Source organism: Temnothorax curvispinosus, unplaced genomic scaffold (assembly GCF_003070985.1).
Source record: "Temnothorax curvispinosus isolate PA1 unplaced genomic scaffold, ASM307098v1 QBEX01014078.1, whole genome shotgun sequence".
Classification (NCBI taxonomy): domain Eukaryota; kingdom Metazoa; phylum Arthropoda; class Insecta; order Hymenoptera; family Formicidae; genus Temnothorax; species Temnothorax curvispinosus.
The window spans coordinates 16,614-37,914 of NW_020223858.1; the positions used below are offsets into that span (position 1 = coordinate 16,614).

General features: G+C 30.3%; 1 protein-coding gene across 4 annotated transcripts; it reads left to right on the top strand.

Annotated features, from left to right (window-relative positions):
• The first annotated feature begins 736 nt into the window (after positions 1–736).
• Positions 737–14,619, top strand: LOC112464287 (insulin-degrading enzyme-like). 4 transcript variants are annotated; one of them, XM_025031193.1, is made up of 14 exons: positions 737–813; positions 2,546–2,739; positions 3,499–4,002; positions 5,876–6,075; positions 8,508–8,756; positions 8,888–9,274; positions 9,723–9,832; positions 11,171–11,315; positions 11,631–11,741; positions 11,812–11,923; positions 12,054–12,260; positions 12,968–13,260; positions 13,438–13,647; positions 13,816–14,058. In XM_025031193.1, exons 2-14 carry the CDS (start codon positions 2,583–2,585, stop codon positions 14,056–14,058), a joined length of 2,928 nt encoding a protein of 975 aa, XP_024886961.1. In that variant the 5' UTR covers positions 737–813; positions 2,546–2,582. The 4 variants fall into 4 exon arrangements, with proteins under 4 accessions (XP_024886961.1, XP_024886960.1, XP_024886962.1 ...); XM_025031192.1 differs by having other exon boundaries at positions 744–964; positions 13,816–14,619; XM_025031195.1 differs by lacking the exon at positions 737–813 and adding an exon at positions 1,741–1,872.
• The last annotated feature ends 6,682 nt before the right edge of the window (positions 14,620–21,301 follow it).

A 21,301-nucleotide genomic window follows, 5' to 3' on the forward strand; every position in this document is an offset into this window, starting at 1 on the left:
ATTGTGACTTTGGCCATGACACGGTACGGATATAGTGGAGAAGATGTTCAGTTTAATTTTCTTTCCATTTTTACAATTTCACATTTTCATTTCTTTGACACACTAAACATCTTGGCGTTCGCACGATGTAGTCAAAATATATACAAACGTCTGGCGACGCGTGATGTTTAACGTTGCGTATTAAATTATAATATCTCACTTGAGAAGGACCAGATTATAGTTGAAACGTGAGTTTTAATAAATGAGAATTGGCCAGTTGAGTCGCTCAATTTTGATTTTATTATTAAAATATTATTTCTTTTTATCTAAATTGCATAATTTACCTATATTGCATAATTATATGTGCCATCATTAACCTTTTTTCTAAGTTATCCAAATTTGCTATCTTCACGCATTGTTTGGGAAGCTGGGTAACAAATGTGTCTGATTAATATCCTATTAAAAATGAATAATTATTAACCTTATTCCTGACAAGTTTCATCTCATTCAAAATTAGTGCGTCACTGCAGAGGGAACGCGCTAAGCCTTGCACGCGCCAATTAGCAGCACCCGTGCTCGTGGCGCGGGTCGCCTCACTCGCGAATCACGAGGCACAATACATCGGTCGCAAAAGTAAATTCTTTGTTTTGAACCTAAAATCGGCAACTTATCGAGAATCCTCTGGAAAGTCGAGTAAATAAAAGCGCGCGGATAGGACCGCGACCCGCACGTTACAGTCACGTAGTAACGACAGTAGCGCGTAGGCAGTTCGCAGCAGAGAGTCTTTTTCCGCGTCCCTTTCGCAGCTGATTGTGAGCCTACAGAGTTCGTGTGGTTCGTATGTTCAATCTGACAGATCTTTCGATTCAACTATCATCGCTGTGATAATTCCGCCGCGCTAAATTGCATCCCGTGCGGGCGATCCAGACTTCCACCGGTCTTTGAAATCCATGGCAGCTGTGGTATAATGTACCGCGAATAGACTGTAAGTTATAACAGACTTTTCTTCTTCTTCTTTACTTCCGCACTAGCACTTCCTTCCATCACCGCGAAATCGCGTAAGTTCAAGAATCATTAATAAAGGTGCTTGCCGTTATTAAATTTATAAAAAACAAAAAAAGTATTGTTTGAAACGTTCCAGATAAAACCTTCTTCGTTTTCAGAAAGATCGGCCAATGTGAAACTTGCTGGCATTGCTATGCAACATTTTAATGTTTTTATTCAATGTTTTATGTAACATTTGATATTATTGATATCTTAATAAATATTTTGTGACTCATTGTTAGAGATTTTCCGAAAAAGACTGTTTAAAATCGAACCTTTTTTTCTCTATACCTCTTAATGAAAACCTTAAAATGTTGATAAATTTTTCCTACAAATCTGCATGGTTTTCGCGACGTTAACGGTGCAAATGATATCCTAAATCTAACCAATTGATTTTACATCCGGAATAGACGGTATATTTCTCAAGAAACAAGAAAAACGATGTTTCGTATTTGTCTACGCCAACTTCTTTATCTCGGGGCCTCAGTGCACGAGGTAAACACTCGGGGCAAAACGAGGAGTCGGTATACAACAAGAACTGATCGGTTGTCGAGATCAGCTGAGTCGTTAACACTCGGAAAATTAGCTGATTTCTCGGGCTGTCGACAACCGATTGGCCCGGTGAATTCTTTGGCTCGTTGCTAGTGGTACGGAGTTTGAGAAATTTCCAAATTTAGCGAAGATAAAACCCCGGACCTTCGCGCGCGGGCTCGCACTCGACCTCCAGTCTTTAGTTGCGACAGTGTGTAATTCTCTTGCGGTCCGAAAAAGATTACGTGCCTTTCCGTTCATTCGGCGATTTCCAAAAGAGACTTTAGCGGCTCACGACAAGTCTAGATATTCTCACAGGTAAGTGAGGTGGGTTTAAAGTAGATGACTTGCGGAATTGAACATTATTCTATCGTTCGCGGAATCGCGATTGCTTTCCGCCGCTCGCAGAATCCGGAAACAAGCGCCAATTTTTTTTTCCCCATAAACGGTGCTCTGGGGCTACTTTTATAAATTAAAACTTATTGTTATTAATAATTAAAACTTATTGTTATTAATTATATATTGCATATTTTGGATTGTTTTATAATTTAGCAGTATTTGAGGACAATACGTATATAGATTTATTCAACATTTTCCGAGAAAAGGGGAAACCAAAAAGATATTTGAGAATAAAAAGAAGCACATAAAATTACTGATGTGAGCTTCATTTTTTCGACATTATAGAGTGTTTCAGTAGCTCCAGCGTCCGTTCTCGGCTGAACTTATACATATTCTGTAAATAAATATTTATTTTAAGACTATGTAAATACAACTATTAGACGAATATAATCTATAATTTCCGCATTTACAGTGAATCTCGAAGGTCTTTTTTCTTTTCCTTTGCTCGGGCACAGACTATGATGCGAATAATTCTTAAGAAGTTATAATTTTATTTGTTACAATATTTTTCAGCATCGTTGATGTATAGATATAATAAATTGACAATTTCATATATCCTTCAAGTCTTTATGTGTATTTTTTTCACGTTTAGAAATAATATTTTTGAGTCTGCGGCACTGGTGACCATTATGTCGACTGATGTGGAGGAGCGATTTGATAACATAAAACATGCAGATAATGACCATAAATTGTACAGAGGCTTAATACTTAGAAATAAAATGAAAATTCTTTTAATAAGCGATTCAAAAGCTGACATGAGTATTGCTGCAATGGACGTTAATATCGGTAATTATATTTATGTTATTTCTGTATTTCTGTATTAACTTGGTGTTTCTAGCAATACCTACCTATATGAACTTTCTTATAAAATTATACTGTGTATAAATTATAAATTGACAAAAAAATACATCGTCAAAGAATAAATAACATTTTCATTAGTTTTATACGAATATTTAATATACTTTAATGTGTTAACATTTAGGTCTTTGTAATTTAATCTGTAATTTGCTTACTAACATTATATATTTGCTGTATACCTATAAATTTAATGTTTTGATGTGCAGTTTATGTATTCTCCTTGTTCTGAGTCATTCTATTATTGTTTACATTTTCTTGTGGACAGATTTAGTTGTATTTTGTAATTTCGCATATATATATACATATATGATATGTATATGTATATATATATATATAATCAAAGATTAATATGTTTCTATTATCCATTTTGGTACGGAGCGACCGGGACGCGAACGGCCCTCCAGTGGTCGAAGCGTCGATCCGCCGATATACGCGATTTGGTCGACAGAGCTAGGCACTCAACGTTCAACGTCTTCAAATTATATGTAATAAAACTTAATAACAAAAACAATTTAAAAAATGAATTAACAGAAGCATTTCAAGTTAACATTTTAAGTTGCTCGGCCGCAGTGAGCAGCATATGGACAGTGACTGAAGTCACGTACTCTCTGTACCAAAAGGGTTAATTAATGTTCCATATATTATCAATTTCAAAAATTACTTAACTAGAGATAAAATATGTTACAGGCTTCAAACACGATCCAGATGATCTACCTGGATTAGCGCATCTTTGCGAGCATATGTTACTGCTGGGAACGAAAGAATATCCTCAACAAAATGATTACAATGAGTACCTGTCGCAGTATGGCGGTTGGGACAATGCAACGACAAAATTAAATTGCACTAATTATTATTTCAATATAATTCCGAAGAAGTTGGAAGGAGCTTTAGATATATTTGCGCAGTTTTTCATAGCGCCTCTCTTTAGCGAGACTTTAATAGAGAAGGTGATAAATGGAGCTATACATCCAGAACACGAGGAATATTTAACGAAAGACATACGGCTACTTTTTCAATTACATAAATTATCTGTAAAACCAGATCATCCGTATTCAAAATTCAGCACAGGCACTAGAGAGACATTAAGCAAAATATCGAAAGAGAAGAACATTAACGTTAGAAATAGACTATTAGAGTTTTATGACATATATTATTCTGCAAATATTATGTCGCTGTGTATTCTTGGTAAAGGTACGGCGATAATTTAGAACTGTTTATGATCAGAACATTTAAATGTTCTTTACACTGTTATACATATATAAAGATATTTGAATTTTGAAATAAGTAGGGTAGTTAGCGTACCACTTAAATTATTTTTTATTATATTTCCCATTTGGTAGTAATTTGTAAGCAAACAAACGTTAGAAATTATAGCTTGATGTTTCAGGCACCTATTATTACATGTTTGACCTTTCACCAATAACAAATTAATTTGTTTTAAGTCTTTTCGTAACATGCTGCAAAAGGTACGATTTAAACAACCGGTCGCCTAAATTGTACCTGTGGGTCTTTTAAATCATATCCTTCTTGAAAGTATCTAATTTATAAATAAAAATAATTAAAAATATAAGCCTAATGAAAGAAATAGTTAACTTATACTTATTTTACTAATAATTTATCAAAAATTTATACTTAATAATTAATAATTAATAAATCACAATAATGAAAATATAAGGACGTTACTGTGGTGTTAACATAATTTAAATTATGTCACGTAACGTAGAGATGCGTGCGCATAAGTATACAGCACAAATTCCTAGATTGTACACCAGCACGATATAAGAAATTTTATGGTACAATTTAGAAAACTTGGTAGATTTTATAAAAAGCTATATAAATTAATCAAAAATTTACATCAATTGTATGTGAAATTTTTAAATGTGTTAGCACGCACACACACACACACACAAAACAAGATGTAATCTGTGGAATGTCATGTTAATGTTTTGTCTATATTACTCATTTCTTATTTATTTCATATTTTTGTTACTAAATGTTGCTTATATTAAGTAATAATATAATAAAATATTAATGAGGTACGATTTGGGCAACCGGTACGCATTCGGCAACTCTCCCCTACTAAATAATAATAAATGAAATTTTTATAATTAATGAATTAATGCATATTTTATTATCAGTTATTGTATTAAATATTATATTATCTTATCTTCAAGAGAGAATCTTATCGGTACATACATAAGTATAAAAGAAAATATTTGGAAAATTGGTCTTCATAAAATTGCTACATAAAATTTTAATTGTTTTCTAAATTCGTTTTAACCAGTATACTATTATTATTTTAATCAGTATTTTTAACCTCTCGAGGCCACACCTTTCTTTTTAATACGCCCCGGCCATCCTAGGGTGGTCGCCACTCAGACGGATTTAAAGTCTCATAATTCCAATTAATGTGCACGTAAAAATTCAGAAAACATCTTAAGGGTGTTGTCAAAAATATGTATAACGCAGAACCTGAAATGTGCTCCCTATTTTTTATTAAAAAATCAAAAAAAAATTTGGCAAAATGACTTCTTTAATTTAAAAATTTGTATATATTTTAAGAATCAATATTAAGTAGCGATTTAAGAACCATTTAAGAAATTATGTAAAATGTGTTATTTTAAGGTAAGAAATATGTTTTATATGGGCGCTCCAAAAGCAATTACTTTAAGGATCAAAGTTGAAATTTTGGATAGGTAAAGCGAACGCGTATTTGTACATTTTAATTTATGTACTCTTAATTAAAAGTAAACTAAAGTGTATTTGTATTAACAAATATTACATAAATATATCAGAAAAGATAACTAAGATAAAAAATCAAGAATTAAAAATATTGGGCCCTGAATTTTGGTCGGAGTGGCCGCCACCTCGTGTGGCCTCAAAAGATTAAAAAAGGTTGGATTAAAATGTAAAATAACTAATTGTAATACAAAGTAATATATATTTCCAATAATATTTGTCTTTTTGGAAGAATCTATATCTTTTGCCATGAACAGATATAATAATTTTTGTTACATATTTATAGCGTATGTATGTTACATTAACAAACTATGTTTTTGTTTAGATGGTTTAGATGATCTCGAAAATATGGTAGTAAAACGCTTTCGTAATGTAAAAAACAAAGAAGTTGAACTTCCTGTGTATTCTGAATATCCATTCAAAGATGAAGACTTTAACACTATATGGTACTACATTCCGATACATGATATCAGATATTTAGATATTTCGTTTGCTTTACCTGAAAAGCAGCATGAACACCGGATGGTAATATAATATACCTTCCCTTCGGCTTTAATACTTTATACAGTTTATACGAATATTTTATCTTAATTCTTTTAAATATAATTATGGTAATTATGCAGAAAGATAGGGACTCTTTCCAATTTCAATAATTTTGAAATATATTATCAAAGTCATTAGCTTATTAACGAAGTAATAAATGACCAACAAATATAATATATATTTAAAAAGTTTTAGTCGTTGGCCGTTGTTCATCAAATAGTTATTAAAAAGTTAATAACAAAAAAATTTTTTAAATGTAACAGTTGTCTTCAGCAATGGAGGACATAATTTGCTAATATGTATGACGAAATAACACATGTATAAGTAGAAGAAGGGAGGCTCTGCCCTCCCTCCACCTCTCAGATTTTCTCTGTAGCACACATATCATTAACCCAAAATGGTTCCACATTGGTCTCCAACTTTCCACGCAAAGCGAGGCCCATTCGCATTTCTGATGCGCATAGAGACCAAAGAAGAGAAAAATATAAGCCTCGGCAAGGTATAAATTTATTTTTAAATGTATATAACGTCAGAAAATTACGTTCTACTCATAAATTTGTGTTGTTAATAAATTTTTAATAAATGTCGCTAGTTAGAGCCTTTTAAAGATTGCTGAAGCTAATGACCTTGATAATATATCTTAAAATTATTAAATTCGAAAAGTAGCCGTAATCTCTGCATAATTGCCATTATCATACAGAGTGATATACCAAGTTTTTTAGACAAACTTTAATAGAATGTTCTATGAGCAGAAATATAAGAAAAAATGTTGTATAAACATAGGTCCTACAATGCTTTATTACAAAGTTATAGCAAACATTAAAATTTTGTATTGAAAAAGTAACACGTTGTGCATAAATGTTACGCCGTTAGATGAGGTGGTAATTATTTAGTTTAAGGCAGAATCTCCTGCGATTTTGACCTTGACATATATAATAAAGAGCTACATTTACAAAAGGCGAAGTTTTCAATTTTCGTAACAACTATGATCATACGAAAATCCATATGCTGTTCGAGAAACAGCTTTTTAATGTCAATTGAACTGCAATATATGAAAAAGCATGTACAACAATGTGCTAATAACTGACTTCCATTTCTTGCCAGTTTAAGTTCACATTCTTTTTTTAGCTTTCTCCAGCAACGATTTAACGATTGCTTTCGAAGATATACCTTTACTATCTCGCCAACACATATGGGTACAGTTTAGATAGATGTATATCTTATATTGGTATGGGCAGGCGGCACTTTAACATGCAAACTTAAGTTTAATTGTTTCTTACATATATATTTCATACTTTTGCTATAACTTTCTAAAAAATCATTTTAGGACCTAATGTTTATATAACATTTTTTTCTTATTTCTGCTCATAGAACATACTACTAAAGATTGTCCGCAAAAAATTGGGACATCCTGAATTCATATAATATATATATGTATACAATATACAGTTATATTGTAAAATTTTATGTGTATGTGTATATATATATATATATATATATATATATATATATATATGGGACGTTTCACGTTAACCGAATCACTTGTCTGATGCCCAAAATTTGAAGCGACCTACAAAGATGTTCGATAGCTCAAAAAATTAATCTTTACTAGTACTTTTGAAAGTCATGTGCCCCGTTTTGAAATCAAAGATGGCTGATCCAATATGGCGGCTAAAAGCCTAAAAATTAAAGAAAAATCAAAAATCTACATAATTTAACGTAATCATGTTTTTAAATATTGATTCGGTTTTGAAATGGTTTGGTAAGGAGTTTTCAGTGTCTGTGATATTGAATCTGGGAGCTAGTTGAAGTTTGGAACGTTCCTGGAGCGATTGAAGTTTGGAACGTTCTTGGATTTTTTAAAAATAATTTGTCCCATTTCTACTTTGGCACAGAGACATTTCTGAGTAATAAATACGAAATACATAAGAGACCGAACCGATACACCCTGCGGAAGACACCCTTATATTCAAAAAACCTACCCCGGACCACTTTAAATATTCTCAATATTTAAAAACATGATTACGTTAAATTATGTAGATTTTTTTCCAATTTTCAGGCTTTCAACCGCCATATTGGATCATCTTGGATTTCAAAACGGGGCACATGACTTTCGAAAGTACTAGTAAAGACTAATTTTTTGAGCTATCGAACGTCTTTGTAGGTCGCTTCAAATTTTGGGCAGACAAGTGATCCGGTTGACGTGAAACGTCCCATATATATATATAGTTGCAGAAATTATATAAAAATATGCTTATAAAATTTTCTCTCTCTCCCTATTTCTTTCTCTCTTCTTTTCTCTGCCTTTTCCTAATTAATTACACATAATTGTTATTATTGTAGTACATATAATAAGACATCATTATGTCACATTTTAATTGAAACTTATGTTTATTGTTTATTTGTTAACATAGCCTCTCAAATACATTAAGCATTTACTTGCACACGAAAGCAAAGGTTCATTATCATCAGCTTTAAAGGCCAAAGGTTGGTGTGACTACGTAGGAAATAGAGATGTTTCTGCAGACACAAGCGTACATTTCTTTACAGTTGTATTTAATCTAACTGAGGAAGGTATTAACCATGTAGAAGATATTGTTCAAATAATGTTCCAATATATCAATATGCTGAAGAAGAATGGACCGATAAAATGGATCTATGATGTAATTAGTGAAAAATAATATAATCTTTTGTAGAAGGCTCGGCAGATTGTAGAATTGCAATTTGCTAAACACTTTGTACTTTAATATTGTATATCACATATGGAGTTTATATGGAAATTTTACATTTATAGGAAATTCAGCAAATTTCAAATATAAATAATACTTATAATGAAAACATACACCGTTTGTCTCATGAGCACATATCTAAAATAGCCTATCGGCTGCACGAGTGTCCCATGGAAGAAATCTTTTTAAAGCAACGTGCATGGCGACCAGATTTGATCGAAGAGCTAATGGAATATTTTACGCCGCAAAATATTAGAATTTACGTTGCCGCAAAAGCGTACGAAAGTATAACGAATAAAACCGAGAAATGGTATGACGTTAAATATAAAAAAGAAAAGATATCCCAGAAAGCAATAGAAATATGGAACCGCGCTGGCTATAACACGGATCTGAAATTGCCCCCTAAAAATGAATTTATAGCGGCCAAGTTTGATATTAAGACAGAAACTAACGTAAGTAAAATTATCATTTTTTGCAATATTAATCCTTTAATACCACTTAGTGATACTAACAATAAGCAAAATCTCCATGAAACATAAACCATGTCATGAAACTTAATATAAAATATAAAATGTTAATGTAGTTTATAATAAATTCTGTTCTTAAGCACATTTTTTATATAATAAAAATAATTATGTACTGTTAAAAAAAAAATATATATATATATATATATATATATATATATCTGCATTAACTTTATAAAAATAAACGCTAAGTTTTAGAAATTAATTTGCATAACAAAGAGCTAAAAGACTATAATACAAGTAAAAAAATTGTAATGCAAAAAACGCTTTACACACGCTCACTTTTGCATACGGAATTGTCCTTTGCCCTAATAAACCACCAATTTTGATGCCATTTGTGTATTTTCTGCACATATTAATAAGTAAAATTTTACAGGTACAAAAGTTTCCTATTATTGTAAAAGATACATCGTTTGTAAGAGTTTGGTATAAAAAGGATGATGTATTTTATGTACCAAAAGCGACGATGAACTTTCTCTTCTCTAGGTATGAGATAAGTGTGGTTGTAAAAAATACAATGTTGTTTTAATCAAATATAGAATACTAAGATGACTTTAAATCAGAATTTCATGTATTCTAGCAATTTATACAAATTGTAATTGTGAATTAATTTATTTAGTTATCATAATAATGAGATTAGTATATATATACATATATATTAATATACGTACTAAATAAAATTAAAATAATTAAATAATACATTGATTTTCTCTGAAATGTTATCATTAATAAAATAAATCTAAATTTGTATATATATATATATATATATATATATATATATATATATATATACAGGGTGTCCAAAAAATCGCCTACTCCACTTCGGGAGGTGATTCGGGATCTAAAAACAAGCAAAAAAGTTCATACAAACATAGGTCCGGAAATGAGCCGTTTCCAAGTTATAGCCACTTTTATGTTCAAAAATCGTAAATTTTTTTTTTCAATTTTTTTTAATTACAATTACCAAATTCTCTCAAGTTTCCGTCTACATTTCGAAAAGACGCTATTCCCGGTACATCTCGATTTGGAAAAGACTGGATGTATAATCTTCTTGCCTTGGGAGCATTACTTTGAGCAAGACCATACATATGATGCATATCAGCTAATTCATTAAAACTTAAACGATCCATTGATGAATACGGAAAGATTAGATACAACCTAAAAGTAAGGTGTTGTTAAATAATAATTTGAAACTTATTGAAAAGCCGTGATTTACTTACTGATTTTGAATAGGCGTGAAAACAACTGATTTCAAGTAGCCGTGAAAACAACTGATTTTGAATAGCCGTGAAAACAACTGATTTTGAATAGCCGTGAGAACAACTGATTTCTTTTAAAAATAATGTAATCGTATTTACAAATATTAAAAAATTGAAAAAAAAATAAAAAAATTAAAATTAAAAAAATTAAAAATATTTAAAAATAAAAATTTTTAATTTAAGGAATAATTAAGAAAGAGGGATGCCAAGCGGATTCTAAATTACGATTTTTGAACATAAAAGTGGCTATAACTCGGAAACGGCTCATTTCCGGACCTATGTTTGTATGAACTTTTTTGCTTGTTTTTGGGTCCCGAATTACCTCCCGAAGTGGAGTAGGCGATTTTTCGGACACCCTGTATATATATATATATATATACAAATTTAGATTTATATATATATATATATATATATATATATATATATATCCGAATGCTATTATTTCAAAATACTTTCTTAGTTAAAGAATATAAATTAAAATGGTGCTATAATTTCTTTTCATGTAATAGAGAGAAAATGTTTTTTTATAATTACAAATAACGTTCATGTTGTCGTTAATTTATAGTCCGTTCGCCTACATGGATCCTCTCAGTTCCAATTTGACTGATATATTTGTTGAACTACTTCGTGAGTCCCTTACTGAATATACATATATAGCTAATTTAGCTGGTTTAAAATTGAAAATTACTACTACGAAATATGGAATAACAGTAAGCATATATACGTATAATAACATTAATAAAATATTGTATATTATTTAAATAGATTTATTCAAATAAATTATTATTCAACTTATTAATATGATTAGTAATGTTTAAGCGTATGCTTCTTCATGTACATCAAATATTACTTATTTAGGATTGAGATTTCATTTCTTATTAATAATTATTAATATTCGTAAATATGACCAGTTATATTTCTGTAATGTTCCAATAAAGTTTACGGAATGTTTTATAAATAAGCATTAATTTAATTTTTTATATAAAAGCATATATAATCCAAGAGAAAACGAATTATTTTATTAGATAACAATAGATGGTTACGACGACAAGCAACGTGGTTTGTTAGAAAAAATCATGGACCAAATGACAAATTTTGAAATTAATCCGGAGAGGTTTGAAATTCTAAAGAAACAGGTATGTATAATTAATGTAGTCAATTTCATTATTTTAATTAAGCACTAAATTTATCTGAAATGGCTTACAGTATATTGAATACTTCAAAAATTACGATGCAATATACACAATAAATTATCTTGAACGAATACTGTTGACAGAACAACATTGGCTTAATGATGAATTATTGGAATCTACTACTCGTAAGTGTAAAAAAATATTAATATTTTTCTGTTTAAAATCATTTTTCTTGTTTTTTCAAAATTGTTTTAGTCCTTAGCACGACTAAAACTCTTATTAATGACATAATAAAATATTTGTGATGTATATTAGATCTAAGTGTCGATAGACTCGAGCTCTTTATACCAAAGTTATTCAGCAAAATGCATGTAGAGTGCTTAATATATGGTAACGTGACTAAAATGGAAGCTAAAGATATAGGTGAACTAATTGAGTCTAATTTAAAAACTAGAATGCCTCACATAGTACCCTTGTGCCAAAAGCAATTAGTATTGTATCGTGAAATTAAACTAGAAGATGGTAAGCTCTACACGACCAAATCTTATTTATGATAATTTAAGAGAATTTATATTAAAGAATTTCAGTTTATTTTATGGAACATAGTGTAATATAAACATTTTATTGTTTCTTCTAATGATCTTATGCTGCCATTAGAATCATTATGGCGATAAAGAAAAATAAAAAGCAATTTATTTCAATCCATATAGAAAATAGATATTTAAAAATATAAGAAAAATATTTATTATTAATGTTATTTTATCAAGATTACAACTTGTTCCAGAAATTTAAAATTAGCTTTTTAGTGAGTTAATATTTTTTTCACAGCACCTCCACGGAAAGTTCGACTTTCCATGCCTGTAGAGAGGGGCGAAAGTGACCAATTTCACGCCAGAACGGCATAGCGGGACGAAAGTAACCACTTTCCTCCCTAGGGCGAAAAGTGATCACTTTTGTCCTGCTAAACAGGGACGAAAGTGGCCACTTTCCGCCCTAGGGAGGAAAGTGGTTACTTTCGTCCCGCTATGCCGTCCTGGCGTGAAATGGCCACTCTCGCCTCTCTCTAGGCATGGAGGTCGAACTTTCCGTAAAGATATTGTGAAAAATATCGTGTACACCTCGGGGCGAAAGCTTTTTCAGAAAAACGCTACTTTCGCCCCTTGGTGCACAATATACTATTATATAACATAGCACGTAAAGTGTTGTGTATTAATGTATAATTACTATAGGTTGCCACGTTCTATTTGAAGAGGAAAGTAAAGTGCAGAAAACTTTTAGTACCATAGTGTACTACGCAACTGGTCTACGATCAACGGAGTCGAACATGCTTTTATCACTTTTAAATCAAATTATTGATCAGCCTTGCTTCGATATTTTAAGGACCACAGAAGAATTAGGCTATGACGTATTTAGTCGTATATGTGCAATAAACGAAACGCAATATTTGACAGTCGTTGTACAAGGTGACCATCGCCCGCAAAATGTCGAACAACGAATCGATTCATTTATGGACTCTATGTTTGTAAGTATAATAAGATCTTATATACTTATATAACAACATGTCTTTTTTTAATTTCTCACGCAATATTCTAATATTATGATTATATGAATAAATTTATCATTCTAATTATTATGTGACGTAGTAACTGGAGTATATTTCTTTTAAAATATCGTTAACATCACTATAACAACATTTCAGGATCACATATCTACTATGTCAGAAGAACACTTTGACAACCACAAGAAAAGTCTAGTTTCATTATATTTGAAGGCACCCAAAACGATATCTAGTCAAGGCTCTTTATATTGGGAAGAAATTGGAAGCCAAGTATATAATTTCAATCGAGTAAATATTGAAAAAGAATACTTAAATACAATAACGCAGCAACAATTACTGCAATTCTTTAAGGTAACCACTTATTTTTATAAGCGGACTATATCATTCAATAAAAAAAAGAAGTTTTTATAGACAAAAACAAATAAAAAATATAATTTTTTTACGTATGTACAATTTGTGAAAGAAGTGATTTTGATAAATAATAAATTAATTATATTTTTTAAACATAATCTCCATTAGGAAAATATACATAGCAAGTTGACTCGACGTAAGTTGTCGGTACATGTGATGCCTACGGCTATGGCAGCGGAAAGGAATTTGCCTGATACATCTAGAAAAATTACCGTTACTTCATCCGATAATAAAATTAAAGAATTTGACAATTTAATGTCATTTAAGCTAAGTCAAAGTTTATATCCTTTACTAGAACCGATCGACAAAAATGTTATCAGAAAGGGTATAAGATGCTCTTCTAAGGTGTAAGAAGAAATGATATAATAATGGTTTTGGTTTGTTATCATGTATTTCGTTATTTCTTCAAAGAGAAGCTAGCTTTTAATTCTTTCGCTTTCTTTCTCTCTCTTTTAGTATTACGATATTTTTCTGTATCAAATCTCGTTCACGCGTAAAACAGTAATATAATTCTATGTATTCCATGAAATTGAAATCATTGTGTATTAGATAAAGTAAGTAATAATGTATAATTTATACACATTATTAACCTTTAAATATACAACGAGGGTATGCCATACCCGGTCGGTAAGAGATTTCTGCAAAATTGTCTTACAACTTTATTCGACTTATTTGCAAATATCTTTGAAAGTAAACGTTAAATCACAATATCATGTACATGGTCTTGTTCCTTACAGGACACAATTGGCACACAATTTAAAAAAAAAGAGTCTAAAATTGATGCACAAGACGCGAAGTTATAGTTGAAATACTCGAGTCGGGTATGACATACCCCCGTTATAAACTAACGTTACCGACACGGACGTTATGTGTTTAAAAGTTAAATACTGCGACATACAAAAAGTCATTTTTTTTTTAAATATATTATCGTTCCTTATATCATTATCTTCGTTTTATTTTCATTATATTAATATTTTCTAATAATCTATTATCCATGAAATAATATTATTCGACCATTTGATGTTATGTAACTTTTAATTTGCACAATAAAAGTATTTTGCCATATTAAATATCCTTATAATAACTGATGTATTCACATTTGAGATAGCCAGAAGGAATGTAACCCTCAAATGTAATAAAATTATGCTATATCCCTCATATTTGAACAAATACATAAGTTATTAACGTATGTATACAAATATATAATACCTCTGTAAAGGTATTCTATATATTTTTATACAAAATCAAAAATGTGCACGATAAAAATCGTTAGCCATAAGAAATCTACGCATTCGATCTCATGTGAAAAAAATGAATTATCATCCCCTAGTTAGAGCTGTCAGAGTTCTACATTAATCGAAATGGAAAGGAGGAGAGAAACAAAAAGGGGGAAAGAGGGAGGAAGAGGGAGACATAGGAATAAAGAGCACTAATTGTAAGTGTCTGGCGTAGGTGATTTTATTAAAAATACGTGCGTTTGAGAACTACTGTCGGAACCAGACTTGCTAGACAAGAGTTTAAGCTGTCAACCTTCTTGTTTCTATATTACATGTTACATTTTTTATATAAATTTATTTATTTTATATAAAAAAAATAATATTTTGCACTAATTACATATATACTGTATTGAAATACAGTTCTGTTTGAAAATACAGAAATAAATAAGATATCCCTTATAAAAATTTAATACTGTAAGTGATTTTTTGGCTAGTAATTAATCACTTAAAATTAGTGCAAAATATTATTTTTTTTTTTATTTAAATTGAACCTATTGCATAATTATATGTGCCATCATTGATCTCTTTCCCGAGTTATCCAAATTTACAATTTGGATTTCAAGCATTGTTTGAGAAGCCGGGAACAAATGTGTCTAATTAATATTTTATTAAAAATTAATAACTGTCAACTTCATTCTTGATAAATTCCCCGTTCTCATTCAGAATTAGCGCTTCACTGCAGAGGACTCGCACTGAGCCGTGCACACGCCAATTAGCGAATCGCGAGGCACAAAATATTACATCGGCCGCAAAAGTAAATTCTTTGTCTTGAGCCTAATATCGGCAACTCATTATTGAGAATCCTCTGGAAGGTCGAGTAAATGAAAGCGCGCGGGTAGGATCGCGACCCGCAATTTACAGTCACGACTCTTGTAGTAACGACTCTTGTCTAGCAAGTCCGGCTCCGACAGTAGCGCGTAACAGTTCGCAGCAGAGAATCTTTTTCCACTTCGTTTTCGCTGATTGTGAGCCTACAAAGTTTGTGTGGTTCGTACGTTCGATCTGACAGATCTTCCGATTGAACTATCATTGCTGTGATAATTCCACTGGTCTTCGAAATCCAGCCACCGTTCAGTATAGTGTACCGCGAATAGACCGTAAGTTTTAACAAATTTTTCTTCTTATTTACTTCTGCACTTGCACTTCTCATCCATCACCGCAAAATCGCGCGCGACTTTAATCGCACATGCAAAAATAAAAATCAAATATTAAAATTCAGGAACCATTAATGAAGGTGCTTGCCGTTTAGCGTTTATTTTTATAAAAAAAAAAAAAAAAAAAAAGTATGGTTTGAAACGTTCCAGATAAATCCTTCTTCTTTTTCAGAATTAAAGATCGGCCAATGTGAAACTTGCGCTGGCATTGCTATGCAACATTTTAATGGTGCGAATTACGATCAAATAATAGCTTGTCATTCGCGAAATTTGACATCTTGAAATTTAATATTATAAAAGTACGAATATATTTTTCAAAATTATTATGAAATTCATGATTTAAAATTATCATAATTCGTTATTAATTGGAATACGCGAAACGGAAAATTATATTTTTTGATGAATTTATTCATAAATTTTATCTTGATCTCATTAAATATATATTTGATACTTCGCGATGTTGAAGACCGCGTTTTCCCGTTCTTAGATGCGATTGCTGTCTCGGCCTTTATCGCTGTCCCTCGCGTCAGGTGGACGTTAAGAAATACGTTCGTATCGGCGGGGAGTCGTAGTAATTCTCAATGCAAGGGCGTTATTAGTTTGATGCCCCGTTAAAGATCAAAGAGCCTTGTTGCAGAACCAGAATTAATCTCTGGTTTTCTTATATCTCGGATCCTCGGAAGCAATGGTTTCGGTACGAGTACGTGACATCGATTCGCGAAATTAATTAAGGACATTATAAAAGAAGATTTTGTTCTTCTCAATAAAATGTTCTTTCATTATGGATATGGATAAAAATAACTGTTTATAAAATAGAAAACAGAAAAATAAAAAATGATAATGAAAGAGAAAAAAGGAGAAAAATAAAAAAATAAAGAATGGGTTTAAGGTAAAAAAATAAAAAAACCAGAATACACTGATACATTTTTTATGTAATGTACATAATAGTTACAAACAAATATATTTTATTTTTAATTTTTTGTTTTTTATAAGAAACCATTTCTAGACACTAGATTTTACCAGCCCAGAATATAAATATTACTTAAAAAACGCATATGACTCATGCATTTTATTATTAAATATACTTGTTTGTAACTATTTCTTGATAACAATTATTCTATCCATTTACTTTTTTAATAAGAGAAATATGTATATATCATAATGTATAATTACTATATATTTTAATTATAAAAAAGAAATATATTTTAATAATGTGTAAGAATATTTCAGTACGTAAATATAGATGAGATGCAATAATTTGAAAAACGAACGTCGTTAACTCGCTGCCGAAATGACCGCTATCGGAAACAATCCGAAAGATCTGAGATTTATTCCTTCCTGCAGCGGAGCTCTCGACGTTTAATGGATTGTTAATTAACTTAATTTTTTATTTTTTTCTTTTTATTATATGGGGCTCGAAAAATCAGGGTATATTGAGCTCAATTTCCATCTTAAGAATCGTTCTTTCTTTATGTCGACAACTGACGTGCGTATATATCACCCGGCGGAGAAACTTTGCTCTGATTAAATCGTTAGATCAGTATCCACGTAATTTTTTTATTTCTTGCAATTTTTGAAGACTAAAATAAACATAAGACCTTAAAAGATAGAACTTTTTATTTAGTCGTTGACTTGTACCTTGAACATTAATAATAAAAAATTGATTGTTTTTGAAATATTTACAATAATTAAATACCTAAAGTACCTGATCTAAAATAGTAAATTTTTGTATTATTATATTTATTTTGAGCGTTTTCGTGTAATCTCTCTCTGGCATTAGTAAAAAATTCAAATATATATATTTATAATATAATTGTATATCTATGTATATAAATATCTGGAAAGCAAATTCTTTATAATGTACAATGTTACAATTCCGTATCTACTTTTTGATGTAAAATGGATTGTAAATTATAAATTATGTTAAATAAATTGTAATTATATATTGTTTTCTATATTGCAAATTCTATAACAAGAAAAAATAATAAATAATAAAAAAGCACTTATTCAAAGAAAAGAGAACCGCCGATTAAAGTTGGAGGGGTAGTTGAGGGCCTCTACAGGTTGATCTGTTTTTACTGGATAAAATTTTAATTAAATTTAATTAAAATTTAAATTTTAATTAAATTTTAAAATAAAATAGCAATATTTATTGGGTACGTAAAATTATCGCCGTAATGTATATTCTATTTCAGAAAAGTATATGTTTTTCCAAGCCCGTTCCGCCAAAGGTGATTAACAAGAAAAACTATTTTTAATCGACAACATTTGGCAATGTCGTGACAATTCGACCATTGGTTTTGGTCGGATTAATCGTCACGTTTCGACCATGGGTTTTGGTCTTTTCTAAATTGAGCTAATTTGGTTGATGTTAACAAATTTGGTTAACATTAACCAAATATTTTGTCATAATCACTAAACCTTTTAGTTGAAGCTATTTCACCAAGCCTTGGTTATTATATAACCAAAACCTTTTTTCAGTGTATCAACAGCATTAGAGCTTATTGGAAATTATCTTGTTAATTTAACCGTCATGCTTTTCTTTCAATAAAATAAGTATTTTTTTTTTAATAAAATAGGTATTGTTTCATTAATACTCTTTGTTATTAAATTAACAAAATTATTTCTAATTAACTCTAATGCTGTTAATACAACATCATTTTTTTCTCTGTACACTAATATAAAAATATTATTTACGCTAATCTGATTTGTTAATTTTACATGGCATGCTAAAAATTGTGCTTAAACTAAAAAATAGTAACTAAAAATTAAATTGCAAACAAAATATAAATTTCCGATATTTCGAAACTTGAATGTTCGATGTTCTATGGATTACTCAATGTTTACATGATTACGTTCAACAATTTACATTGTATACATGTAGATGTAGATTATTTATATTTTACGCGTAAACGCCCAACCCTCTGCTATTAAAGACCGACAATATCTTATTGAATTTCACGTGATTGTTAAAATTTAGATAGCTTATAATATAATCTTATAATTTATTATTATCCTGTTGTTTCGAAAACTTACATATATATATATAAATATATATATTTTTTTTTAAACCCGATAATATTCAATTTTAATTTAAAACTACAATTTTAATATTATCATCCGAGTTTGATTATCCATCAAGTGGTAACTGTAAAAAAAAATAGTTTTGTGGTAATATATGATATTATTGTATAAATATACATTCTTATTTATAAAAGCATATGTACAATAATAAATCACGAATTTAAAATTGCATTAAAAACTAATTATTCAGTTAGTTGTTACTCGAAAAATTTATATCTATAGTCGGCAATATCGATACTTTTCGCCTAGATAGAACAGCAATAATATAAGTCACAATGAAGTCAAAATTATGTCACAATGACGGCAAAATGACGATTTTTAGATTATTTTACTATTATTTTGACTTCATTATGTAACATTTTATTTTAATTAAATTTAACATTATATAAGTATGTTAATTTAACATAACCTTTGTTTCCAGATAAACGGCTCTGTGACACAATTTTGAGTTAATTTTTCACATATTATTTGTATTATTTATTTACATATAAATTACCTTTTGTTAAATTAACATAAAAATTGGAGTGGATAAATTAGGATCTGTAAAATATGTTAAATTTAGTACAAAATTTTTCGTTGTGTATAATTAGACTGCTTACTGTGATGATTATTTCACACGTGATTAAAGCTACTATCACCTCTGAGTTAGAATAGATTTTATTTATTTTTGAATTTAAAATTAATAATACTACCACTTGATTTTTTTTCGAGGTAACAACCACGCGTGTACTTGGCCGCCTTTTTTTATTATTTTACACGTGATAGAAAGAATAAAACCGATATATGTTATATGTATAAAACTGTTTAAATTTTAACAGTCTTGCATAAGAACCGTAAGATTATTGATTTTCAAATATATAGTATATAGTTGTCGATACTAAATCCTTTTATTAAATTTCAACATTATCCACCGTTAATAACAAGATCTCGTAACATTTCATATCTGTCGAAAAAGTTGATATATTCTCCCGGTAAATTTACAACAATATATTTGATGTGAGGATCATTCATACGTAGAATAATTTTTTAGAATATACTGATAAAAAATTAATTATATACATATACAATTATTTATGAATATTCGAATCTCTTTTATTTAGAAATCCTGCGTATGTTAATTTGAATTATAATTTGAGAGTTTACTGATAAAGTTACTTGATTAATATTTATACCAAAATGACCGAGAAATGACATTCGTAAAAATATAAATATATATGGGATGAATATATAATCAGAGATTGCCTCATAGGGATTCTAAAACCTAATGGCGGTTCTGACCGTTTCTAAAAATAATATGGTAACACGTATAGCACTTTCGCGCAATTTTCGTCCAAGTGGAAGCTTTTACCGCTTCGTTGGCAAAGTTTTCTATCGATTTTTAGAAAGGTTAAGTGTTTAACCTCGATAGAGCCTGCGTCGCGACGTTTGACGCTGCGAAAAGGGCGACGACCAGAATATCACAAGCTTTACGATTCAAAATTCATCGTAAAATGCATTTCCGTCGTGGAACTTCAGCAATGACAGTGCGCGATACATCAAGCAGTAATATTTCTGATTTTTAATTAATGTGCGTTATCGGCGTATTAATCTTTGACAGTTTTCCAAATTAATAGATGACGCAACAGAATTAACAATCATCATCGATATTGAGGAATAAACTTCGCGACAATTTTGGCTGAAAATGATAAAAGAAATGAAAAAATGTAAAATATGAAAATGTAAAAATGGAAATCAGTCGAAAAGAAATGATGAAAGCCGAGTCATAATTACGCTTCGACATGCGGTCTCTTGTATCAAGAATTTGCATGTGATAGCCACGTGTATCACGTGGTGTCACGTCGTTTCTCTTGTTTCTGCACATACACGTCGCGTGCATCATAATTTTATATACGGCACATAGATTGTACGACAAATTACAATGCAATAATGAAATATTCCATCCTACCGCACGTGGCCCCGTACGGCCACGTGGACCGCACTCTGAATGCAAAGACGAAATGGAGCCAAAACGCAATTACGATTCCCTCCCGCATTGTTCCGAATGATTGTTTCATTAACGCGGCAATTTCGCGGAAAGGA